Source organism: Balaenoptera physalus (genome assembly GCF_965194825.1).
Source record: "Balaenoptera physalus genome assembly, chromosome: 15".
NCBI lineage: Eukaryota > Metazoa > Chordata > Mammalia > Artiodactyla > Balaenopteridae > Balaenoptera > Balaenoptera physalus.
The window spans coordinates 47,477,666-47,505,583 of record NC_138894.1 but is presented as its reverse complement, the minus strand read 5'-3'; the positions used below and the strand labels follow the sequence as shown (position 1 = coordinate 47,505,583).

The window sequence follows — 27,918 nt, the reverse complement described above, 5'->3', positions numbered from 1 at the left end:
TGAGAAACTACAAATTATCCTCATATGTGCACCGGCCATTGCTTTTTCTCCTTTCTATTCTCCCACTCTCTCCTAGTCACTCTCTCCTGCTCTCTCGCTCGCTCTTTTCTCTCTCCCTCTCCCTGTCTCCCTCAGCACTTTGGATAAGCGGAATGCAGCTGCACAAAAGCAAGATAAAGCTCGACCATCAGGATGATGAACAATCTGGATGAAGAGCCTTCGAGATGAACACAAAAGCTGGAGATGTGCAGTTGATGTAGGCCTGGACAGCTGAAGAATGCTGTGGTCTAAGGATGAATAGCCCTCATTTGTGAATATACAGATTTTCCACGATGAATAAAAACTGAGTGGAGGTCACAATAAATAAACTTTTTCCCCCCTTCTCCTTCAATAATAATTCAGGTTCCCGGCACCAAACAGCTGTAAATTGAAGGTTGTGCTTAGTTTTCTCAACTCTCAAAGGGGATAATTAAGCTAAGACCACATTGTTTGATATATTAGTGTAATGATGAGGTACTATATTCTGCTTGTTTCAAGTTATTTTAGTTTTTCTTTCCCATTATCTTTTTTTAAATTACATTTCAAATACATTTTAAATGTAGGAACAGCAGTTCTGAAACACAGTTTGCCCTGTGTTTGGATCTATTTGAAATGTATTCATATAACATTCAATTAAAGCGCCAACATCCCCCTTTAGAAAATGTGTGCAGGTAGAAATATCTATATTATCTGACTAGTTCTGACACAATCTTGCCAAAAGGCTGACTCTTTTTCCTTATTGGTGCAAGATAATTAGACCATCATTAACCTCCTGAAGCATCACTGTCAGTATTTCTTGTGTTATAAAATCAGGATTTGGGAAGATTTTCATAATTTTGCTTAAGATCACTGAGGAGGCAAAGATCAGTTCTGAAACATGCTCAGCTTAAAAGATTTCTGAAAACCAGAATCTGCAAGGCTACACTTTATACAGGAACTCAGCCCAAGGGAGATGCTACAGACGGTGTCCCCGTGCTCTTTAAAACACCCTCTCCTATTTGTGAAGTCTTGACAATAAAAAGGCCCAAATACTGTTTTGTGTTTTATTAATGGAGGTTAGATTGTCATGTTCTTCCAATAATTTTTGAGCTGAAAATGTACTGGAAAATCTGAATATCTATATCAAATAAAAAAGAGAAACATTACATTTCTAGAAACCATTGTTTCCCTATTTTTTGGTAATTATAAAATATTCTCCATTTCAAAAGCAATTTTGTGGATTTTTTTGTTCATTTGATGGGTTGGTTATAGCTGATAATTTTTCCTAGGAATTTTTCTATTCTCCCCAATTAGTCCCAATCCAGAGTGGGTTCTGCCATATCCACATTCAGGAAGGTCTCTAGATTTGAACCAGGTATGGAAAACAATTTATGGGCAGGAACACCGAGAAACACGGAGAAGTATGGAGAAGCTACCCTTGACTCCACTATGATCTAAATCCCCAAAAAGAAGAGGCACTTCTTAAAGGTCCTAACACTGGAGACCTGTAACTCAAGGACAGCCCACCCACTGCATGATGGAAAACCGTCCTTCCTCATGGCTTCTCCAGTCTACTCAGAGGAGCCCTAGGGAAAAGCAAGCAGTTAAATGTGTGTGCAACAGGAGAAAGCAAGGGCAAGAAAATATAAGCCTGGAGCAGTCCCAGAAAGAAGAGTCTGAACCCATTCACAAAGTGTACCCGAGAGGGAATCCTCAGATTCTTGGAGCCTGCTTTTACTTTTTGGTATCAATAAACCAGCCAGAGGCAAAAGAAATCAGGCAGTGAGCCTCAAACAAAGGCAGCCACTGCCACCTCTGTTTGCTGCCATCTTGGAGCTGCTTTGTAAAGGACGGTTGCACCTATTTGGAAATGTTACTACACAGGTTTAGGCCAAGGAAGCTCGGTTTAGGAGCTCACCTGGGTCAAATGTGAAATAGCTTAATAAACTTTTAAGTACTGGGAGCAGACCAGATCTGGAAGGACATGCAGGCTTGTCTAAAAGCTCAAGCTAATTAGCATTTTTCTCACCTTTCTCCTTAAGATTTATTCATTCCACCCACAATTTATTGAATGTCTGCTATATACTTGGTAGCTTTCCAGGCTGTCGAATCTAGCAGAGAAACAAAACAGGTCATGTTTCTACTTTCATGGAACTTACATTTCAGTGGGAGGAGATAGTAAACAAATAAGTGAATAAAATAGAGCATACGAGGTAGTGATAAATGCTGCAAAGTAATATAAAGTGGATGATGTGGAGGAAGTAGATGTATTTTACTTAGGCTGGTCAGGGAAGGCCTACCCAATAAGGTGACATTTGTTTAGAGACCTGAAGGAAGTGAAGGAGAGAGCCCTGCAAAAGCCATGCAACTTTATGGGGAAAGAGTTCACCAGGTAAAATGAGCCCTAGGTCAATGAGCCCTGAGGCAAGAGTATGTTTGGCATATGCCCTCATCTGCAAGAAGGGGGCAAGGATGAGGAGGAGTAAGCATGGAGCTGAAGAGGGAGATGAGCTGAGACAACAGATGAAGCGCTAGGTCATGTAGGGCATCTCACCAGGAAGCTAAAAGAAAATCTTAGTGGTAATTTACTCACTCTGGACATGTAGGTAATTTGCTTTGAATAAAGTTTACATATATGAAGTACTGAAAGGAATATTCCAAGGGGATGGGAGGTTGACTGATTCACTGTGGTTTTATGTTATGAAATGGTGTGTTTTGACCAACAAAAATATGGTACAATTAAAAATGCCTATTGCAGATACAAACAACACTCTCCTTCCAAGAAAACAAAAAAGGCAAAACATTTGAAAAGACACTCCACCAAAGAAGATATATGGATAGAAATGAAACACATGAAAAGTTGCTCAACATTATTAGCCATTAGGGAAATGCAAATTAAAACTATGAGATACTGCTACACACCTACTATAATTGCTCAATTTTTTAACAAAATTGACATTTCAAAATGCTAACAAAGATGTGGAGCCACTGGAACTTTCATATATTTCTGGTAGGAATGCAAAATGGTAAGACCAGTCTGGAATATAATTGATAGTTTCTTAGAAATTAAACATACACTTACATTATGACCCAACGATCCCTCACCCAAGAGAATTCCACACCCATGTCTTCATAGATGAATGCACATAAACCTATGCACACATATTTAGAGCACTTTCATTTATATTTATTAAAAGCTGGAAACTACCCAAATGTCCATTAAATGGTGAATGGATAAATAAATCACTATGCACATGATGAAATTCCCAACAACAAAAATGAATGATTACTACTACAGGAAATAATATAGAGGAAATTCAAAAGTATTTTGCCAAGTGAAAGGGGTCAGACTCAAAATGACACATACTGTGTGATTCATTCTCAAAAGGGCAAAATTATAGGGCCAATAATAATATCAGAGACTTCCAGAGACACGGATGGGAAGAGAGAAACTGGCTACAAAGAGAAAATTTGGAACAGTATGGAAATATTCTCTATCTTAATTGTAGTGAAGGTTATACATTGCATAAGTTTGTCAAAATTCATAGAATTATATACCTAAAAAAAGTGAATTTTATTATATGTAAATTATATCACAGAAGATGTTTACTGCAATATTGATACATTCTCAGATGAGAATGGGAATCTAAAGACGATAGATTTTAAAAATTAATTTTAGTGCTATCTTCCCCACTGAAGGAATAATTAATTTGTTAAGTAAGCTATCTTCACTGATAGTCTAATCTCAGTGTTGTGTGGGAAAGCAGTATTTTCATGGGGCTGTGGACAGAGAAAAGACCAGAGATACAGGCCCTCGTCAGTAGGACCATACATTTCAAAACTGTCTCTACTCAGTACATCTCTCCCATTTTGCAAATGTAGACACCTGGCTATTTCATCACACCTCGGCAAGACTAGCTCTCCACTCCCTCATCTGTACCCAGTGCAGTCTCTCGGACAATATAGTGATCTTGCAAAATACACATAGTCTCTGCTTGGGTTTCCCTCTACATTTACCCAACATATCAAAGACCCAGAATCAATCCAGATACTTATTAAGTACCTATTATTTGCGATACACTTGAACAAATACACAAATGGGATGCATACTCTTAAAAGCCCAGAATTTAATTAGGTAGGAGAAACAGGTAAATGAAAAGATAAACTAAAAATGTAGGACAGTACACAGAAAGTGTCACTTAATTGGTGCAGGCAATTGCTGTCATTTAAAACAGAAGCCTTACACCTAAAAAAGTAATACTTATTCGAATATCATTCATTAAAAGCCAAGCCCTTTACATGTACCATCCCATTTGATCTTCATAAGGACTCTGAGACTTCAGTTTGTTATCCGTTTACAAATGAGGAACTAGAAACTCAGAGGAGATGAGTAAATTGTTCATGGCCCCCCCAGCCATGGATAAGCCAGGATGTGAACTCAGGTGTATCCATAGGATCACAAAGCCTGTGAGTTTTCCACTATCCTCAGCTGAGTTGGTTGGGAAATAGTCATGAAAGTGGTAAAATTTCAGCTAGACTTTACAGAGTATAGAATTCTACAGAGGTAACAATGAGATCAGATGTGATGGAAAACCCAAGAATTGTAAAGAGGAAAATGAAAGCAACAGAAATACAATGTCCTCTTTGCAAATATCGTTAGATTGCATCCAGTACGTGTGAGCTCTCAAAAATTTTATCGTAAGTTTAGTGAGTACACAGCTCCCTCCTTTTTATTTATATCTAGCCTGTAAATCAGGTCAAAACATTTCAAAAATAGAGACCTCTCCTGCTGGAATGCATTTCCATGTTAGGAATTTTCTTTGGGGAGGTGGTGGTGGAGAATTCATTCAAGTTGGCTTAGGTGAGTTATTCTCTACTATGAACCTCTTGGCTAGCTCTAAGAAGACAGAAATGTAATAAGACCTACCACAAACCACAAATAAAAATACTCACACTCTTTTATCCCTGAGTTATAGCTTTAAGATTAGACATTGAAAATCAGAATTATCTAATGCAACCTAAGGCCCTTCCTTGAAGGGTCACACTTCTTGCTTTGCACAAACAGAAGGGCCTCCTTTTTCACACCCTCCCCCCACCCCCATCTCAGTCTTCTGATGTTCAGATAGCCCTGGGGTAGGCAGTGAAAATTTTTGAAACAGGCACATATGTTGAATCCCAGTGAAAAATAATTAGAAAAATGGACACTTTAGAGCAATCTTTTTTTTTAAATAAATGGTCAGATGATAAATATTTTCAGCTTCGTGGGCCATAAGGCCTCTGTTGCAACCACCCAACTCCGTGTAATAACACAAAAGCAGCCACAGACTATACTTAAATGAATGGTGTGGCTATGTTCCAGAAAAACTTTATTTACAAAAGCAGGTGGCCCCTGTTCTAGGATGAGTAGGAATTCTTGGAGCTGAATTGCTATGTAGGTCAACAGACAGGACCTCAGGGATTCTAAAATTTGCAGCCTATTGAAGATTGTTGTCCACTCCTTCAGCTCACAGACCAAACACACTGCCTACCCATCCTTATCCACAACGTCCTCCATTCCCAGTTTGGTTTTTTATTTGTCCAGCACTTAAACTGCCCATGGATTTCCATTAGCAATTGTGGCAAAGGCAGTGGATTTAACTCTTTCTCTTCACTCAATATCCTCATTTATAAGATGGTGTTTTCTGGAGAACCCTGGGCAAGATCAATACTAGAACGGGGAGATGCACGATGTTAGTTACTCTGTTCTCTTTAATCCCGCACATCATGTATGATCATCTCTCTCTTTCTCTCTCCCCCTTCCTCTCTCTCTCCTTCTCCACACTTGGATTTTCACTTTGCTCTGATACAAAACAAAATTTATTTTGCTGACATCACCTTCAATACATGGTTCAGTTGATTACGGTCAGGTTAAGGCAGAATTACTTTCTGTTCATTATGAACAGGCAGGAAAGCAAGACTTAAATCTACAAAGAAGGCTCTCTTCTCCATTCAAACCCCAAGGCTCACCAAAGACATCGTCAATCAGCAACCGATTTTAAAATTCTCTTAAAAATGTTTTACTAGTTCACTTTACTTGGCATTTTTATCGCTATTTATATCTGTAAAGTAGTGATATAATTAGTAAAGCTATTAATGTTTCTTATGTTTAGTATTACAAATGCTATAAATCTAGCTTATAGCAAAATAAATAACGATGGTAACACTGTCAAGCATCAATATAGTTGCTGGACGGCTTTGTGTAAACCAAACAAGTATTAGCCCTGTTAAACAGCTTAATGTAGATCACTTAGCCACCCTCCTTTTGAGCTATTCATGGAGCCCAGAAGGAACCATTGAGTAAAAACCCCATAACTGCCCTATGTTTCACAGCACAGGACAGCACAGGAGGCCCAAGCCTTCTGACTGGTCCTCGATACATTGCTTTAACAGAAAAAGAGGAGCCTTTTCAGAGGACAGAATAAACATGATAAAATCCTACATCTGCTCTATTGCGTAACTAAAGGGATCAAAGTCCCTGAACTCTCAGTTATATATATTACCTGAACCCTTGTTGGGCTGTTAAAATGTTCCACTCTGCAAGAGAAAGGATTCCTTCTGACCAACAGAGAACCCTACTTTTTAGTAGGGTTCCCCTAAACAAAAGCCCACATATCTGAGGTCAAAACCCTTTTCTCAGGATGATGAGAACTCCATTTGTTTCACTATCTGGTTTATACCCCACCACCTACCTACATACAAAAGCAGGGAATGAAATCTTATCTATAAGCCCTTCCTAGCTTTCCTGCTTTCACTAACCAGAAAGGATTAAAATGAACAGCCCTGCGCACTGGTCCTGAGTAATGGGCCTTCAAAAACCAAAGTATTAGACAAATATATCAGCTATGAGATATAATACCAAGGGCTAGTTCCACAGTATCAGCATTTTTAACTTTCATTCTAAAGTGACTGGATGATAAGAGGGTACAATTCGTATTTGGAATTCAGGGCTAGAGGATCTTTTTAATAAAACTGTTTTTACTATGTAGCTATATATCATTTCTTACCAAAATGCAAAACAAAGCCCAGGTCTTCTTTTCCTCTCTCCCTCTCAAACATCCATAATCATAGATTTCCATTGCACTTTTTCATTCCTTGAATATATTTTTCAAGCCAAACTTTTGTTGCTGCTGTTGCTGTTGATGGCGCCAAAAGGTTTCAGGGAATCTTTCTTTGCTCAGAACGCAGCTTGCAGACCCAGACAGGGAAGGAAAGGAAGTTGTTTGGGTGAATAATGAGGGCTAAGCAGGAGCCTCCCATGGTGGCATGCATGAGGCCAGATGAATAGGACAGCACTTTGTGTGTTCAAAAGGCAGTCTCTCTTTTCTGTTATCCTTGGCCTGTTGCGCCGGCTGCTAACGAGTGGACAGGCATTACCATTCATTAGCATTTTTATGGCACTTCATATTTGCAGTGCACATTACAAACTGTATTTGTTAACCTCACAACATGCCTTGTGAGAACATCACCACTGATTCACTCTTACAGAGCAGTCCATGCTCAAGGGGCTAGGAGTGAATGAGCAAAATTAAGAACAAGAAAATTGCAGAGTTTTGGATGCAATTCTAACAAGGACATCAAAGATGCTTAGGAAATGCCCAGGCTCCTTGCTGGCAACTCTATTCTTCATAGCTTCACTTACTTGTCTTTTATATCTGTCACCTGCGAGTTAATTCAAACCCTTCTTGAATCTCATCACTGTCGGACTTATTACTTGATAACAAGACTCATCTTTGTTTTGTTTACTTTGTGAAATCATTTTTTCCTCTTACTTTCTGAGAACTGGTCCTTTTACAGTTTGACATGCAGGCAGTCTTCCTGACAAGGGTGGTGAAGAACACATGTTTACTTTCCAAGATCTTATGCATGTTATAGATCATATTCTCTCTGGTTTGGTTTTCGGTAACCAAGTCTCTATCTAAAACTCTATATCCTCATGTTTCTTCTACTGCACATACTGTATTGATAATGTGGATGTCAGATTTGGACACAACACTTTTTGATTGTTTTCTGTATTTTTTTTAAATTTTAATTTTATTTTGGAGTAGAGTGGATTTACAATGTTGTGTTAGTTTCAGGTGTAGAGCAAAGTGATTCAGTTATACACATACCTATATCTATTCTTTTCAGATTCTTTTCCCATTTAGGTTATTACAGAATACTGAGTAGAGTTCCCTGTGCTATACAATAGGTCTTTGTTGATTATCTGTTTTATATATAGTAGTTGTGTATATGTTCATCTCAAACTCCTAACTTATCCCTCCCCACAACCTTTCCCCTTTGGTAACTGTAAGTTTGTTTTCTAAGTCTGTGAGTCTGTTTCTGTTTTGTAAATAAGTTCATTTATATCAATTTTTTAGATTCCACACATAAGTGATATCATATGATATTTGTCTTTCTCTGTCTGACTTACTCCACTTAGTATGATAATCTCTAGGTCCATCCATGTTGCTGCAAATGGCATTATTTCATTCTTTTTTATGTCTGAGTAATATTCCATTGTATATATGTACCACATCTTCTTTATCCATTCATCTGTCAATGGCCACTTAGGTTGCTTCCATGTCTTGGCTATTGTAAATAGTTCTGCAATGAATATTGAGGTGCATGTATCTTTTTGAATTATGGTTTTCTCTGGATATATGCCCAGGAGTGAGATTGCTGGATCATATGGTAGTTCTATTTTTAGTTTTTATAAGTCCATCATTATTCCTCCTGTTCCCAGTGATCGAGAGGCAAGGTCCAGCAAGTGAAAGAATGATGGTAGATTCCAGAACAAAATTAATGGCTGAGCCACAGAGAGAGCTCTGGGTGGATTTCTGTCAACTGGGCAATCTCACTGACCTAAAAGGAGAAGCCTCATTTCTAAAAACTGTCAGAGAGTAATTTCCTACTTGTCTCAGACTTCTTCCTCAAAGGAGCTATGGAGATGAAGGACATACCCTAGGGAGAGGACCATACAGAGACCAGCCCAGGAACATCCTTGCAAATGCATGACATCCTTACAGAGCTACCAGACCTTTCAGCAGAGGAACTCATAAACACAGCATTCAAAACTGCCAACCTCAACTAAATGGCTGGCCCAGATTCAGGAAGATTCCCTTGGTCACAACATGGTTTACTGAATGCCTACTACTTGCATTTTTTTTTCATTTTGAAATAATTTCAGACTTCAAAATGTTATAAAATTGGCACAAAGAGTTCATACACCCCTCACCCAGATTCCTCAACTATTAACATTTTACATAACTATCATACAATTACCTAAATCATGAAATACCTTGATATTTTTGGAGAGTACAGGTCAGTGCAAGAGGGAAGAGATATGGGGACATATGTATATGTATAACTGATTCATTTTGTTGTAAAGCAGAAACTGACACACCACTGTAAAGCAATTATACTCTAATAAAGATGTTAAAAAAAAAAATGTCCCCCAGTTTGGGTTTGTCTGATGCTTCCTCAAGATTAAACTCAGGCAAGAGTATCACAAATGCTGTTTTGCCCTTCTCAGTACATCATATCATGAGGCACATGGTTTAGATTTGTCCCACTATTATTAGATAATAAACACCATTATTTATTATGTTGAAAACTTTGAGCACGTGATAAAGGTGGTATTTGTCAGGCTTCTCCAGTGTAAAATTACTATTTTTCCCTTTGTAACTTGTATGTATCTTGGCGAGACACTTAGAGATGGTAAATATTCTGGTTTTCATCATACAGTCACATAATTTTAGCATCCTTTACAGATTTTTTTTTTACATGCCAGCATTTTGCTAAGCATTTTTCATGTATTATTTAATTCTTATTGAGGAATCTGAAGTTCAGAGTGATTAAGCAACTAAACCCAGGACATACAGCCACTAAGCGATAGAGTCAGGGTTTGGATCACAGTCTGACTCCACCACTCTTACAAATGAGAGGAGAAGCATACCAGCATCTAAAGTCTCCACTACTTATGGCCCCTGGGCTAACCTATTCTGCTACCATGAGTGTATCATTACTTAAAAGCGTAAAAGGACACACACCCAATGGTACAATTTTGACATTCTAGGCCAAGACAGAAAGTGGGGAGAATGTTGTAGGGGGAACACAGGATATTATATTCAATTCAGCTGGAATTGACACAATATTTATTATTATTTTCTTCCTTTCTTTAAGAATTTTTTCTTCTAATTGGAGAGCAACACTTTAGTCAGGATTGTGCAAAGCAAGTTAATAGAAATGGCCCAACCTTTAGGAGTGTAACACTTAAATTAATCAAGGCCAATGGCTTATGACACCAAGCATGGCTATACTAGCAGACAAACCCTAAGAAGGAGTTAGGGATCACCAATATTTAAGACAAGTATGTCCTGAGGCCCAGTGGATAAACAAAGTCTTGAGAGAGATCTTGGACACTGAGTGCTTAATAAATGTAAGGCCACAGAAAAACTTTTCTCATTAAATAATGCCAGTTTATGCTATTTTGTTGAGTTCATAAGTTCTGTGAGGGCAGAGACCATGTCTTTCTTATCCATCAGTGTTATCCCCCAGACCTTGCACAGGGCCTAACTCACAGAGTCCAATCATATTTACTGAATTGAATGTTCTGGTCAAAGTATCATGTTTCAAAGTGTGTTCTAGGCAGAATATATGGTAACAATGAGGGTTCTGGGGAAGCTGGAGAAGGCCTGAGGAGGGACTCAACCTGACAAATATATTTCTAAAGATGGAAGCATTGGGCTCAGTGCTAATAAACTTTTCATCTTGCTTTGATTATATACATTCTCACTGAGCTGGTCTTCAAGAGAAAAGAGTTAGCCAGGGTGACAGATTCTGTCGTTATTGTTTTGTTCTGGGTGAAGTTATACTGTTTATGAGCCACCAGCACTACCACAGAAACCAACACCCTGCTTCCTTGAAACATTTCTATCATCACACCCCAGCCACCCCATATTAGTCAGATTCTTCCAGTTACAGCTTATAGAACCTGACTCAAGCTAGCAGAGATAAAAGAAATGACCATCCCACATAACTGGCTTCAGACACAGCTAGATATGGAAGTTCAAATGATGTCACCAAAGGGTGTCTGTTTCTCTTGCCATTTCTTACCTCTGCTTATCTCTGTTCAGCTTAAACTGGCTCTCTTCACATGGTGCCAGGAGAGCTGCTAGCGGGCCCCCACTCACACATTTCCAGCCTGGCAAGCCCAGAGGAAAAGAGCAAGCCTTCCCTATAGCTCTGTCAAGAAAGTCTCAGGAGGATTATGATTGGCCAGATTGAGTCAGGTGTCCATCCTTGAACCAATCAATACAGCCATGGTGGTGAGACTGGCGAGACTTCAGTCACATGCCCAGTCCTTGGGTGGGGCAGCCAAGTTGAACCAATCATGTGGAATGTATTTTTCGCACAGTAAAAAGAATGTTGCTGCCAGAAGTAAATGGGGAGAAGTAATCATCAACAGTCAAAAATACCAGATGCCCATTACAGTCTACACTTAATAGTAGCTGAGAATTGAGGTGTCCCTGCTCTCATCAGCCTTTCTTGACCTGTCCTGCCACCACAAATATTTTCTTCTCTGACCTCCACTGGTGTTAATTCTCTAGTCCTAGTCGTGCACTGGCCTACACAGCTCCATAACTGGTTGTGACATCGATAATAAGACGATAAGCTCCCAGAGGACAGAAGTCTTGTGTTATTTGTCCTATGCACTGCTCCTTCCATCCTGGCACAGCACACAGAACAGACACTCTGCAATGACTGTTAAGGTTTCAAGCCCAAAACTTCTGCTATCGTGTCAGCTTATCTCAGGCCCCCTTGTTGATGATCTGAAACTTAGTTCAATTTGGGCTTCTTTACGTAGTGGGCACCTGAAACTAAATCATTATGGCAGGCAAGAGTCTCTTTCTGTTTTGAATCATGACAAAAAAAGAGACCCGTGCAGGTACTTCAGACCAAGATTATGCCAGGCCCCCAAAAGTCCTTTCAAAAGTTTGCAAAGACTTTCCAAACTAGAAAGCTTAGAAGAAATTCTAAATGAGATTTTTTAGGTCCTGCCACCAATACAAGAGGAGCTGCCATGTGAGAAGTGAAAAAAAAGAGACAAAAATCCCTCAGTAATGCCAGCCCCACTTCTGTCTCTCCGTCCCGCAGTTGGCTTCTGCGGGCCTGCTGACCTTGTGTTGGAAAACTGGTCACATGGAGCTCACGTTATCAGACAGAACCTGCCTGGGTGCATGCTTCTGACTTTTGTCTGTGTTTCTATTACACAAATGCCACAAATTCTGTCTTTGCAAGATTGAATTTAAGATTGAGCTGCCTGAAAAGCCAAAGAGGGGAGCTTCTCCTTCCCCTCTGCTCCAGCTGGAGACCCAGGGTCCATCTCTAGCACATCCCTAACTGTGTCTGGGCCCCTGGAGCAGATCCAGAGGAGATTTATGTTTATCCAAGTTCTCATGCCCGCTGGACTTCTGAATCAAAGGTGGAGTTATAAAGCAAAGAAATATACTGCAAGACTCTAGCATGCACTTGTGAAGCTGAAGCATTTTGCTCCTTTTTAATAAGGTTAAAAATAGTTACAAGTGGAGCACTGGAATAAGGGCTTGAAAGAGCTCTGTGGTGCATCTGTGACTTAGGCCTGGCTGACATTTTACAGCCCCGCCTATTAAAAATCCCAGGCCGCGGTTGCTCCTGTTCACCGCCCTCACCAGGCATGCTAACAACTCAGCCTGTGGGCCACTGGACGTTTTCAGCCCTGGCGTCTGGATCCCAGAACAATTGATGGGGGCCAGTCAGCCGCTCCTGACAATTACGAGAGGTCATTTTAACTACCTGTTGACTTGTTTCACGTTAAGGATGGCCAGCTGGTGCAGAAAAGCTTTAGTAAAAAAAGGAGAGCAAAACCTTACCTACAGTTCAATGTTGAGATGGCTGAAAAGAAACCCACTGAAGGGGCAAGTGCATTTTGGGCTGAATGGAGGAAGGAAAGCAAATTAAACTCATAAAGCCTAAGATCAAGGAGAAACTGAGTTACGGAGAAGACTCCATTCCTCAAACCCTGCCCAGGTCAGTCACACTCCGTCTGCCTACTGAGCAAACCTGTGCCCCAGTAAGTAGAAAGAAGCAGCAAAGCCCCGTGCCTCCTGCCTCAGTCTAAACGGTAATGTGATTATAAAACCTCAGATCAAAGGATCGAAAGGATCCTGGCCCAATGCCAGGGAGAGTCATGGCTCCTGACAGAACTAAATCAGGTCCAATCTGGATCTGAGAATAATAAAGCAATTAGCCATGAAGTGACAGAAGCTGAATTTCACAGTAAAAGCAGTGCTAACCAACCATTTAGCATCATGAGAACAAGACCCTCTTTCTTCAGCCACCTGCGGTCACCACCCCACCCCCTATGCTGTAACTCCCACCCCGCCTTCCAACTCGCTGAATACGAAAGATTAAGCCCAGGCCTGCACTAACAGGCAGACAGGGGTGGGGCAGTGGATAGACCCCTCATTCAGAGGCCTCCAGAGGACACGTTGACTTGGCTCAGGAAAAAAAAGAGCTTACTAACTACTCAGAACTTTTCAAAACAAGGCTCTGGCTACTTAGTTAATTGGCAGAGATGAAAGGCAAGGATATGATGAGAAACGGTGGTTTTATCATAAACGAAGGAGGAAAAATCAAAACGGCAATCTTGGTCTCCATCACTAAAGAATCTCAGAAGATATAAAAATCTGCCTGCGTTTTTGAAAATCTTACTTAAGCACACAGGTCTGTTGAGATAACCTTGAAAGTCTGACCATCCTTGCTTGTTTCACCCCCAAATACATGGACATGTGCATGTGTGCGTGCGCACACGCACACACACACACATGCACACACACAGACTACTGCTAAAATTCCTAATTTTAGAAGTGGACTCTGCCTTTCCTACCTGCTGTGGCCAGGTAGTCGGGCACATGGTCTGTAAGGCTACCCACTGATAAGAGCCACCTTCGCCACCAGCCACAATAAGCAAATGGAATTTTAAAACTACATAACTTGGTTTTTAGTCCTTTGGTCAATTAGTTTACACACAGAGCTTTGTTTTTATCTGTCCTTTTCCAGGAGACTCCTAGAAGAGGAGACAAGAAAATTTATAAGAAAGGAAGGAAGGAAGGGACGAACGAGCAATTCCTTAGAGTTCTAGAGAGCTATCTAACACCCTTGCATGGGTGTACATATATAAAAATGAGATTACTTAGCTCTAGCTAGCTGCTTTAATGTTATCAATACCTTTAAACATTCAACATGTTCCTATCACCCTCACAAGTTCCTGTGAATTCACTGGTATCTTGAAGAAAAAAGAAAAAAGAAATCATTTCTACTCTCCTCCTTAGAGAGAACTACTTATATAAATCCTTTTGAAAAGGTCAGAGAAACAAAATAAATTGGGTAACCCATCTGATAACTTTTGGGAAGACAAGAGAAGCATGCAGAAAGGGAGGTAAGCTTTATTAATTCAGTAGGTTCCCTCAACAGGGAACATTCCCGACACTGTAATCCCATCTTTGGTCAACCCACATGCAACCCAATTCTCTCCACAGCATGGAAGAGCCAGAAATTTCTGTCAAATTGGGATAATGACTCCTCTTTGGGAAGATATTTAATTTTATCAAGGATAGCGTTTTTTAGGGACTGTGGGCAGGCTATTCTCCAAAATAGGTCCATCAGTCAGGTTAAGTGAAAAAGGACCCCAAACGAAGAAACGACCTTTCCTTTCCAATGAACATCTTTGAACATGGATGGAGTCAAGATGGCACACCTCAAATTTTCCCCCCGGTGAAGAGAAAAAGAACATGTACATGTGGGCACACATGCACGCACACACAGGTGGCCTGTTATTTTTGCGGCTGTTTACATCACCGAGAGCAGGGGTTTATAAGGAAACACTGACAGGCCCGTAAAGGGAGCAGAACTAGCGGGCCCCACCACAGCAACCATTTAAGCTCCTTTTTTCTTAGGAATGACTGGCCCAACCAATGAGAACAGAGTAAACACGGCTGGCGTCTTAATGACCTTTGAGCATTAGCAGATGGCCTTTTTATGATCACAGATTAGCAGTACATGGTCGTTTGTTAATGACCGATAACAGGTGCCAGTGGTCCCTGACACTTCTTTCTGTGCTCTTTCTTTACCTTCCCTGAGGAAGCAAGGGTTAGCCTCTCAGCAAACCTGCTTTCTCCGTGCCATCCTTTGTTTCTCTTTTGGCTGAAAGACAGCCCACTCCCAGCAACCTAAAGGGGATGCAAGGATGCAACCGCTTCAGTGTCTCAATCTCCCTCTCCCGTTTGCCTCCCTCTGAAAACATCCCCCTCTGGATATGAGTACCTAAGCCTTGCAGTTTTGAACTATATAAGCCTGGCAGCGAAGGGAAGACTACTCTAAACCAGACTTACTTACAGGAGGATGCCTGGTACTATGGATATAAATGGCAAAAAAAACCACAGCCAAGGCTTTGTCCAAACTTAATTAAATGAATCAGCCAGAGTGGGTGAAGCCACCTCAAGCCTTCCTTTCTGCCATTTACAGCGTCCAGTTAACTTGACCTGGAAGAACGCAGCTTTCCCCTGCACTGTGACCCACCCACTCCCCTCACCTTCGAGACCACTTGCTCTCTCTGCCAGCCCTCTCACCTCCCAGATCTTGCATCCCCAAGAAGAAAATCAGCTGTGTGGAGCCAGTGCCCAGTTATATAAATGATTTTTCCACCCAGATTTGGGTAAATATACCTCTGGCTTAGTTTTTTCCTGGAGTAATTCAGGAGGGCACCAGGAGGCAGAGTAACTACCAAATTGGTTTCTCTGTGTTCATCTCTGTGGGTGAGGAAAGAAAACTCCTACAATTAACCTGAGATGCTGACTGGCTCCAGGACCTTGGGGTTGCAATCCCCAGGGAGCTGAAGAAGAAGCCCACCTTAAAGTTGGAGAAGCAGAGCTCAGGGCACTCACAGAACATGTGAATCGAGCGCCCCTTACCTGGAGGCGGAAGCCCTCTTCTCCCAAACATGGAAGGAGGGCCAGTGGAGGCTGAGCTCTGCACACGTCCACCTGCACTGTGTGCACGGAGAGGGATGCTTTTTAGAATAAAAAGTATTGTTTTTCAAAATATAAGTTGAATGTACATCATTGGAAAACAACTTGTTTTCCAAAGGAGACACATTTTTTTGTCTTTACCAAAATGCTGAAAAATATGTGTCAGTTACTGCTGCCTTACAAAATACAGCTTAGGAAACTGTAGGCATCTTATTTTTTAAATAAATTAGAGATCCCCCCAAATGGACAGATTTGTTACAGCATGAATGGAAACATGGACTTTTTAAGGATTTTTTTTTTTTTTTGATGGGTTGAGGGACTTACTCTGTGTTTTGACAGGATTGCTCATAAAAAAAAAAAATCCTATTTTCAGCTTGAAAAGCTGTATGTTCTCTAGTGACTATTACATCTGTGGGGATATTTCTTGCTGTTTTGGGGCTGATCACTTGAAGTGGGGGAAGAGGATTAAATAATTCTGGAGAGATTAAGTCACAAAGTCAAATTTAAAAGTAGCCATTTCTCTGGCTTATACAGGAAAAGTATGAATCAACCATGGTCCCGTAGCCTCTCGCCCATCCTTCCCCTTCTAAAATGAGGGCACTTGTACAGTCTCACTGAATTCCCTGGGGTGACGGCTCTCTCTCAATTCTTGGTCAAGTTTCAAGATCAAGTCTTTACTCCAGGCTTCATCTTTGCCCCAGCCCCTCATGCTGTGGCTCAGAGGTGTAAAACCAATTAAGAAAATGAATCCCAAGGTGCTGGATTTCTAGATCTGTTGGGCAAGGTTCCCCCACCCCCATTTCCAATGTGAGAGAGTAAGAAAGAAAGAGAAGAAAAGGAACTCACACTTAGCCCACAGGGAACACTGTTACAAAGAAGAACAAATAAAATGTTAGTGGAGACAGTAAACTCAGCACCCTCCACCCTTGGATACAGCCAACACAACAGTGGTTTTATCCTTTCTGTTGACCACGTATAAAATAAGGAAGGAAATGCATGATGTTGAAGTGAGACTCAAAGGGCACCCCCAATTCTGGGACCTCTTATTTGGAGAAAATATACAGCTATATCTCCCCCCACACCCACCAATTCTTTAGCAATCAAACAGCAACAGATCCTTTTCCATCTAGATGCTGCTGTCGGAAAGCCCTAATTTAAACTACTATTATATAAATATCCTTTCCTGGCCCTAGTCAAATCCAGATCTCATCTTTGTATTGCATAGTCAAAAAGATAAAATGAAAAATCCATTACTAATTAGACTGTTAAATTAAACTGCTTTAACTTTATTTTATGAGAGGCATAAAGTACATAAAGAGAAGACGCAAAGTGTTACCCATGACCTTTAGCGGCGACTTGTGGCCCACCTCGACGTTTTTTGAACCGCTTGCCTGAAAACTCCTGGATTTGCTAACACCTTCTATTCCCTCTCTACCACTTCTAAACCTGAAGGATTTATTTTTAACAGTCCCTCACCCACATAATGACTTTAAAATTCCTTAGGTTCATACCTTAAAATATAGCTGGGAATTAAGAAATAATGTCAATTAATAGTTGAAGCTCAGAGGCACTAATGGAGTTACCTAACCACTTCCTTCTGGAAAGCTCACCTAAGTACATAGAAGAGTCTAAGCGCCCTAAGATTTCTGTGCTTCCGTGCAGGGGTCAGCAAACTAGGGGCTGCAGGCCAAATACAGCCCACTACCCGTTTGTGTGCAGCCGCAAGCTAAGAAGAGTTTTTACATTTTTAAGTGGGTTCAAAAATCAAAAGAATTCAATTTTTTGACACATGAAAATATTATTAAATTCCAATTTCAGTGCCCATAAGAAAAGTTTTATGAAATACACACACACACGCTCATTCTTTATGTTTTATCTGTGGTCGCTTTCACACTACAAACGGCAGCATTGAATTGTTGCAACAGAGACTATATGGTCCCAGAAGCCTGAAATATTTACTATCTGGCCTTTTACAGAAAAAATTTGCCAAGCATGGCTTCATAGGTGGCTTTGCTATATGCACAGACAAGAGGAAATTGGGTGCCACTCGTTCCAGTGAGAAATTGAATGTCAGTGAAAGAAAGTGTAGAACATTTAGTTCTGTTAAGTGAACAACCATGTTAATAGAACAGTGTAGCAGAGATCTTAGCAGCCCCCAAAGCAGGACATGGGAGTAAATCAGCTCCCACATCTGACATTATCTTTTTTGTATTATTACATAACTTATTAACTGTGATACCTTTAAATATTTGTACAGTAGAGCCAAGTGACTGTTAGGTTTCCCAGCTCATTTACTATTATCAGATGTTCTGCTCTGTGTGCCATATCAATGAAGTCTCAATTGTAGCACCTCCGAGAAAGGTTGGCTACCCATTGGTTTCATGGATTTTATCTTCCAGGATATTTCTCTTCCTAAGATTTTTTTAAGGTCTGCGATATGCTCTAGAACAAGTCACATTCATGAAGAGCATTCCCTCTCTTCAGACAGTGAAAGAAAATGTGTGCCTCTGTGACCGCATTTAGTCTGTGCTTGCCAGACACCCTTCTCGACACCAATGTAGGTCCAACTTTCTGTCTCCTAAATTGATTACCTGTATTACATGTTTATTTATTTTAAAATTTCTATTCCTTTTTTCTCATCTCCCTTTTTTTCTCCCTCTTTCCTTCCTTTCTTTCTCTCTCCCTCTAAGCACAGACTTTGGAATCTGATAGACCACAGTTCCAATCCCAATGTTGTCACCAGAAGCTGTGCGTCCATGGGCAAGTCACAGAATCTCTCTGAGCCTATTTCCTCACCTATAAATTAGAGGTAAGAGTAAGCATCTTGAATATATTTGAACTTTTGGGAGGTATGTTAGGCATGCAGCATGTTCTCAATAAATGATAGCTGAATAAATAAATAAATAAAAGGACTTCCCTGGTGGCGCAGTGGTTAAGAATCTGCCTGACAATGCCAGGGACACAGGTTCGAGCCCTGTTCCAGGAAGATCCCACATGCCACGGAGCAACTAAGCCTGTGCGTCACAACTATGGAGCCTGTGCTCTAGAGCCTGCGAGGCACAACTACTGAGCCGGCGTGTTACAACTACTGAAGCCCGCACACCTACAGCCCATGCTCTGCAACACGAGAAGCCACTCACTGCAGTGAGAAGCCCGCGCACAGCAATGAAGAGTAGCCCCCGCTCGCCACAACTAGAGAAAGCCCACGCACAGCAACGAAGACCCAACGCAGCCAAAAAATAAATAAATAAATAAATATTTTAAAAAAAAAAGATAGCTGAATGAATGGATGAATACAGGTATAGTTATAGGTAAAGCTACAGATTATATTTATTCCTGTGTTACTTGTACTTTACACTCTTTAGGATAGTGATAAACACACAGAAAGTGCTCAATAAACACTTGATTGAACTTACATTTACCTATTCATCCCTATCGTGAGCATTTTTCAAGCACCAATACACAATCAGCTCTATGTTACCAATATAGAACCTTAAAAAGAGGTTGAATACACATGCATGAGGATTTTTACTTCATCAAGGAGCAGCATACATCTACATGGCCAAGATCTAGGTCACAGTGTAACATATTAGAAAGCGCTTATTGTCACATCTGGCACACAGTTAGTATTCAATATATTCTGGCTGAATTGCTCCAAAATCTAAACCAGAAAGAACTATAAACAATATAAAACATATCATGGGGGAGATGCAAAATGGAGGATAAAATGAGTCAGGAAGAATGCTTTAGAGGGGAAGACATAGCTTCCTAGAGGAAGTCTGGAGGTGAATTGATGGAAATAAAGCAGAGCAGCATTACAGACGGGGCTGGCATGGTGGATTGGAGCAGCCACCTTGAGGTGTCAAAGGTGTGACACGGTTGAAGGAACATGGCTTGGGCATTAGACAGACATGGGCCAGATTTTGATTCCTCCTCTTACCAGCTGCATAAACTTGAGTAAGTTACTTAGCCTCCCTAATTGTCATCAATAAAAGTCTAATAGAGGGACTTCCCTGGTGGCCCAGCGGTAAAGAATCTGCCTTCCAATGCAGGGGACGTGGGTTCGATCCCTGGTTGGGGAACTAAGATCCCACATGCCACGAGGCAGCTAAGTCCGCACACCACAACTACTGAGCTCGGGTACCTCAACGAGAGAGCCCGTGTGCCACAAACTACAGAGCCCACAGACCCTGGAACCCACGCACCACAACTAGAGAGAGAAAAAAATGCGAACACCACAACTAGAGAGAAGCCCGAGCGCCACAACGAAAGATGCCGCATGCCTCAAGGAAGACCCCGCAACTAAGACCCGACGCAGCCAAAAAAAAAAAAGACTAATAGAGCCTACTTTACACCATTATTGACACATACAAATGTCAAGAATTTTAGCAGCTGCTATAGTACCATTTAATGCTAGAGAGTATTGTTGGAGAGCCTTGAATTAAAGATGGAAGCTTTTGGTTTTGGGCCCTTGTAAATTCAACATCCTTCGTGAGGAACACCTGGCATGAAAATGCTAGTGATCTTCAGGGTTTTGTCCTGGACCTTCCTCTCATCTCACGATTGACCAACTTTCCTTGGATGATTTCAGCTGGTCCAATCTATACTGAAGCTGTAGGAAAAGTTAGCCACCCAGACAACCACCTGGGAGTCATTAATGCCTCCTGTTCACTCCTTCCCAAACAGTCAATCAATTCTTCTGTCAATTCTACATCCTTAATAGCTTTGTATTTCCTCCCTTTTCTACATCTCACTGTCACCTAAGTCCTCATCACCTCTTCCATCATGTACGTAACTTCTCTCCCTGCCTCTGTCCTTCCCGGTTGCAGGTCATTCTCCCCACTGCAGGAAGAGCAGTCTTCCTCAAAAACAAACCTGATCATGCTACTCTCCCACCTAAAATCCTTTAATGGTTTTCTACTACCTTCTGAGGAAAGTCTAAATTTTAGTGTGATGGACAAGAAATTCCATGCTCTTGTTCCTTTTGGAGTTCCACTGGCTTTTCACACATGTGCATGGGTACACACACACACACACACACACACACACACACTGGCTTACTGACCTGCTTGCAGTTCCCCAAATACACCATGTTCTCTCTCTCTCTCTCTCTCTTCCTTTCCTTTTCTCTTGCTATTTCTCTGACTAAGACACTCTTCGTTATCCTCCTTAACCTGGTTAAATACTCATGAATCTTTCAGAACTCAGCGTGGATGTCACCTGCTTTGGGAAACTGTCCTTCACACCCTCCCACTTTCCACATCAAGCTAGGAGCCCCCACCAGGAACACCCATCCACTCTGTATAAATTGTACTGAATCAGGTGTTTGTTTGTCTATCTTTTCCCTCATCTCCACTAATCAATTTATGTCCTGAGAACAGAGGCCATGTCTTCATCTTTGTATCTCCAGTAAAAGCACATAAATGGAGTATGCGGTGGGGCCCCATAATTGATGGGTGGATAGATGGATGGATGGTGGTTTGGATGTCTCAATGATGACAGTTCAGAGACAGGTATCTATTCGCGATCCCTCAGCTGAGTTGCTTTTGAGGTCTCTATAGTCCATTTAGAGGAAAACTATAGTAAAAAAGAAAGGGGGCTTCCCTGGTGGCACAGTGGTTAAGAATCCACTTGCCGATGCAGGGGACACAGGTTTGAGCCCTGGTCCGGGAAGATCCCACATGCCGCAGAGCAACTAAGCCTGTGCACCACAACTACTGAGCCTGCGCTCTAGAGCCTGTGAGGCACAACTACTGAAGCCCGCACGCCTAGAGCCCGTGCTCTGCAACAAGAGAAGCCACCGCAGTGAGAAGCCCGCTCTCTGCAACTAGAGAAAGCCCGCTCACAGCAACAAAGACCCAACACAGCCAAAAATAAAATAAAATAAAAATTAAAAAAAAAAAAAAAAAAGAAGACTGAGGTCAGGGTTTTGAGGGATGACATAAAAGAGCGGGAATTATTGACAAACGATATAAATAGAAGTTAGGGAGGTGCTGGAACAGTCCTTACATGTGACTAGCCATAAGGGAAACAGGTGCAAGTCTCTGCATTGCAGAAGACGTTTTAAGAGATGTGCATACTCTCTGACCTGTTCACCTATTGAAGGAGTGAAAACAGAATCAACTTAAATATCTACACACAGGAATGGTTACGTAAATCATGATGTATCCACATCATGGAATATCATTCACCCATTTACATATTATAATTACAACGGATATGTGTCAACATTTTTTTAAAAATGCTTACAATACCAAGTTCAAAAGAGAGAGCTAGGAAAACCAAGACAGTGCCATATTATGGAAATCAAGAGGAGAGAGACTGCCAGGGAGAGGGGGCCTCAGTGCAGTAATGAGACAGGGAGGTCAAGGAGGATGGAGACAGGTGAAGAGACCATAGAGGACTTCGGGTATCCCTACTCAAGACTGACCGCAGTCTGTTTCACAATAGTAACCTGTGTATCCACGTCTGCCCTTCTCCGAAATCACCTGTCATATTTATGGCCAGTACAGTGCCTGCCACGAGTGCTCAGTACTCTTCTCAAGGCGCCATAATGTCCTTCATAACATCGAGCAGTTCATGGCCACCTTCGCTAATGCGCTCTCACTCCCTATCTTAGAGCTCTGAGATGGGGTTATCATTGCCCTCATTTCACAACATCACAGAAGGGCTAAGTGATTTATTTCCTTTAGTCACAGAGCATACCCTGATCCGGAGTCCTGGCCTGTGTTTTGTCAACTAAGCTATTCTTTTTACCTATTTAGTAAGTACAGTTAATTATTTGTTGTTTATACAATTACTGTTCTGTGTATTTTCCCTATATGTGTTAACTGTTCTGTTACTAGTTGTCTGAGCCCCTAGAGGGCAGAAGCTATGGCTTTTGAAAAACTTTTTCAGTAGTGCCAAACTGACTGTCACACCCTTACCAATTGTTTGAGGCTGGTGATGCCTCTGATAACAGAGAAGTCTCCCTTTATTCATTGCTCTTTTTCACATTTCCTGCTGGGATGCACTAGCCCTTTGAAAGCCAGTTCTAAGAGACACTGGGAAGACTGGTGAGTCATGGAATGGAGAAGGGAACCCCACTGTCCTCCCTCCCAGAGACAAAGAGGACAGGAGGCATGCAGTGCTGACACACAGGACTCTCAGAAAGAGGACCCAGAAGTTTAGCTGAATTAAAAGGTGTTCTAATAAGACAGGGCATGGAATAGAAGGTGAAAAAAAATGTCGTCCAGGAAGGAAATTTTCTTCGATAGATAGTGTGGTACAATAACAAAGATTTGGTTTTTGTCTTAGGCAGTTCCTTGCACACAACTCCTAAAACCCTTGAAATCTCTGGAGTGATAAGTGTCTTTGATATGCTAATGAGATGGCTCTGGATAGCTTCAGATGGGGGCTGTCACCAGAAAGGTCAGTTCTTTCAGCCTCACCTCAGGACCTCTGAGGAAGGGAGAGAGACTAGAGACTGAGTTCATCCCAAAAGGCCAGTGATTTAATCAATCATGCCTATGTAAGGGAACCTACATAAAAACCCCTACACGATAGGATTTAGAGAGCTTCTGCGTTGGTGAACACATTGAGGTGCTTGGAGAGTTGCACACCCAGAAAGGGAAAGGAAGCTCCAGGCACCACCTCCCTCCAAATTGGCTGTTCCTGTATCCTTTATACTAAAGCAGTAAGAGCAAGTAAAGCACTTTCCTGAGTTCTGTGAGTCATTCTAGGGAATTATCCAACATAAAGGGGCGGGGGTGGGGTGGGGTGGTTCACAGGAACTTCAGAATGTAATGCCAGTTCGTCAGAAGTACTGGGACTTGGGATTGGTGTTGGAAGGTTAGAAGCAAGGACAAGCTATGGGACTGAGCCCTGAACCCGTGGGTCTGTGCTAACCACGGATGGGATCAGAACTGAATGGAATTGAACTGTTGGGCAGGCGGTGGTGCAGGAGAATTGGAGAACTGATTGCTGGTGTGGAAACCCACACACATTTGGTGTCAGAAATGTTGTGAATAAAACCAGCTCAGATAGCATATGGGGGTCTGAACAGTAGAACAGCCAGGAGCTTAGAAAGCCACAGTTCCTATCTTCCCATTTTCTGACAGAGAAGCCCATGCACAGTCACAGCCCTGCAGAGCCCAGCTGGCATCTGGATGTCACTATTTCTCATGAACAATTTTTGCCTCCACCCCTGCTATAGAGCGGGACTGATGAACCCAGAGAGCAAATGTGCCCTATGGCCCAGGAAGTAGCCTGCCCTTTTCCAAGGACTGAGGAAGAAGACTCAGTTTCCCCACTGAGGCCACTCAGGGATATGGTACTCACGAAGTCAGTTTAATCCTAGGCACTCCTCTCAACCAACATCATCTAACATCGGTCCCAGAAACTAATTAATAATTGACAAATTAAATAATGAAAACTTGCAAAGAACAAAAAAGACTTGGGAATGTAGAAGTTCCCAAGTGGAGGGAGATTTGTGTTTCCAAAAAGTTAGAAGGGTGAAACACGCTTACATGGAATTTGCCAAAGGGCACAGCCAAATTTGTGCTACTCTCCGAATATGGTTCTCCAGGATCTCACTTAGATTCATTTTCTGTCTGTGGAGCTGGGTCTCTGGTGCCTCCCTCTGTGTGGTTTCTCAGTTTGTATCTCTCATAAACAACCTACTGTCATACTACTGACTTCATTCTATTCAAAGAGCCCTGGAACCCAACATGCAGATGTTGCTTGTCATCTGAAGTAGTGCTATATCTAAACAAGGTAATACTTTACTACATCCAGGGCTTTCCAAATTCCCCTTTCAGACAAAATTTAAATTTCTCAGGATCAGCAGGGTAAAGAGTTGCCAAGGGACCAACTGGTATACCTCTCTGCAGACATTGATTATGTTGACAACATAATCTCCATGTACTGAACCCAGTCTTCAAATAAATTAAGGGGCCACTTTAGGTCTGACTTTTGTGGATTATGATGTTCCCCATTAGCAGTACATGACTGTTCGAAAATCCAGTGAGAACTGACTTAGGTTTTCCCAAGCATAGCACATGAAATCTAAAATCAATTAACCACATAGATGCTTGGCACTGGACAGATGCAACTTGTTTTTCTATATTGTATGCTTTTCTATTCATATGTACTTGAGTATATATATATATATTCATATATATCATATATATGTGTGTGTGTGTGTGTGTATATATATATACACACACACACATATATAAAAGTAGGTGTGTGTGTATCTGAGTGAGAGAGAGAGAACAAGGGACAGAGACACACAGAGAGAGAGATTACTGAGATACTACGAGCCTTCTAATTGTTTTCTATCCTGCAATCCAAGAGTTTTCCCCTGACTCTTTGGCATACCATTCTGGGGCTGGTGTGTTCTTGGGTCTCAAAATGATTTTTGGTTTAGGTGGCAGATGTCAACTGTTTGTGAGCAGTAACAACTGCCCTGTGGCCAGCCTGTACTGTATTGTTAAGCTACACTTGGCAATCTCTTGCTCATGGCGTTACTTCCATTTGATGCTTTGCAGTCACTTGGTTGTGTGTCTCTCTCACATTTTGTGGTTTTGTTTATTGCATTTTGTGTGTTGGCATGGCTGAAATTCATCCCAGAGAGACTGTCCACTGAACTGTTAGATGCTGAATGGTTGATACTGGGCACAAGGACTTTTGTGTAAGGGCTGTGTCATTATTGGTTCATTTTCCAATAAATGCCATCCAAATCTACCCGGTACACTGCTGAGCAATGCGCCAACCTGTCCTAGAGCCCCAGTAGATGCCCACTGACTCTCCTTGGTAGCTACTGGCTTGTCCAGCCATTCTTTTGTGAGGCTCTGGGGCATTGACTAAAAACAGTGGCTTTTGCACTTGTCATAATTAGGAAAATATGGCATTTTTTTCCGTACAAAAAGAGCTGACATTAGGTTGTCTGTTCTTCAGTCATCTCAAATATTGGTATGAATTCCATTCACACAAGCTGTGTCCTTTTATAACCAGGAAGGCAACCCAGCAAGCATCAAATAATCCCCCAAAGTAATTTTTAATGGATATGATGTGTTAAGGCACACACATGAAATTAAAATATCATAAGCCAGGCCTGTAGCTCTTTATACTTTATAGAATAACTCAATAGTGGTTTCAATTGTGCGATGTGATTTGTGATACATTTAAATGACAGCACAGAAAGGAATGTTCTTTCCACTTGGTTTTAAGACTGAGTGGCTGAGCGTGTGTACTCACCAGTTGACCTCAGTTTAGTTGCTGGGCTTCTGTGAACCTCAGTTTCCTTTTTTGATATTCTGATTGTTCCAGCGCCTACATGCCATAGGATTCTATGGGAATCAAATGGGATAACACTGGAGAATGCATTTAATAAAACACTATAAAAATTAATGTATGTTTATCATCATAATCATCACCATCACCATCATCATCTAATTTCCAAGAAGGTATTCCTAATTCAAATATTAAAAATATTTTTTTCTTAAACATCACTGCCATAATATAAACTGATACCCCTTTTGCTGTTAAGGCTTAAGAATCAAAGTTGACAAGTGATCCTTAAGTTTGAAAACTAGAATTTATTTCTCTGAAGGGCATGTTGGGCCTAGGGTTATTTTTGATAGAATAACATAAAAAAATCAAATGGCATCACACTATCATCTCCCGTTACATACATATTGTTTACATATTTAAACAGTACTACTTTCCCAGGATCTACATTTTTCTCCCCTTCCCTGCTAATGGTAAGAATTGGGAGTCTACACAAGTGCCTCCTAGTCACTGAACTGTCGGAATATTTCTTGCTAACACACATGCCACTGGATTATCTCTTCATATACATAAGCCAGTTCCTGAATTCAGTGGAGGGAGGGGAGTGAATTCCTTTAAGCCACCAGTGTTTTTTCTTTCCTCTGTCTCCTTTTATTTTCTATCCTTTCTTTTTTTTCCCTTTGTTTTCCTTTCCTGTTTTCTTTTGATATTCATAATTCTATATACTTAATTTTAATGAATTATATGAGTTTTAAGCCATTATTTAGCATTACTTAGAAAGTAGCTTTGGATCGTTAAGAGTTCTACTGCCTGAGTCCCAGGAGTGGTAAACGCTTTGCACTGTTTGACATACACCCCCTCACTAAGTCTGACTGTTCCCTTTTCCTGTGTGATTAAATGAAACCTATTTCTGGTAGCTGCAATATGGTGATGATTGTCTACCTTCCAAAATGTTGGGGGCAAGAGAACAATTTTATTAGGGTGTCTACTCCAAGAATAGACAACATGCTTTAAATTTTACTCATCTAGTAAGGCATTTTGACATTTGCCAAGTGTGTATTGAGCTCTTGTTATGTGCCAAGCACTCTGATAGCAGCAGGGCCAAGGGTACCATGAGACAAATGGTCAAAAATGAAAGAGGCACTCCCTTGCTCAATGCTGAGAGTGTATGTCTCCTTAGACCCAGGCTGGTGGGCACTGACAAGACATAAAGGCATAGTGTGACCCTCATGGAACCATCCAGAAAGGGGACAGACACTAAATGAATAAAATCTGTACAAAGTAAGAAAAGAAGTAATAGGAGTAGGCACAAAGTACTGTGCTTGGTGAAATGATAGTACGGACTAATTTAAACGTGAACAAGACAGGGTGTAATGGAAGCCAGTTATGGGGTTGTGTGATCTTTTTAAGCATCTGAAATAAAATGGAGAACATTAGGAGAATGAAGGTAGCATTACTTTTCCAATCATCCAGAGCTGACTGAATGAGGTGGAGTGTACGTCAGGGGTGGCTGCATTTGACGTTAGTCCTCGGTGCTGGCAAA

At 41.2% G+C, this 27,918-nt stretch overlaps 1 protein-coding gene across 3 annotated transcripts in view; it reads right to left on the bottom strand.

The window, feature by feature from the left end:
• The window catches only part of LOC309643533 (uncharacterized protein), a 455,314-nt gene that overhangs the window by 6,257 nt on the left and 421,139 nt on the right, over positions 1 to 27,918 (bottom strand). For 2 of the 3 annotated variants that reach the window (XM_082426308.1, XM_082426309.1), the window contains one exon: positions 1 to 27,918. This exon is cut by the window's left edge and continues 6,257 nt beyond it. In XM_082426308.1, the coding sequence (XP_082282434.1) occupies positions 27,898 to 27,918 (21 nt within the window). In that variant the 3' untranslated portion in view covers positions 1 to 27,897. The other variant, XR_014253791.1, reaches the window with a different exon arrangement.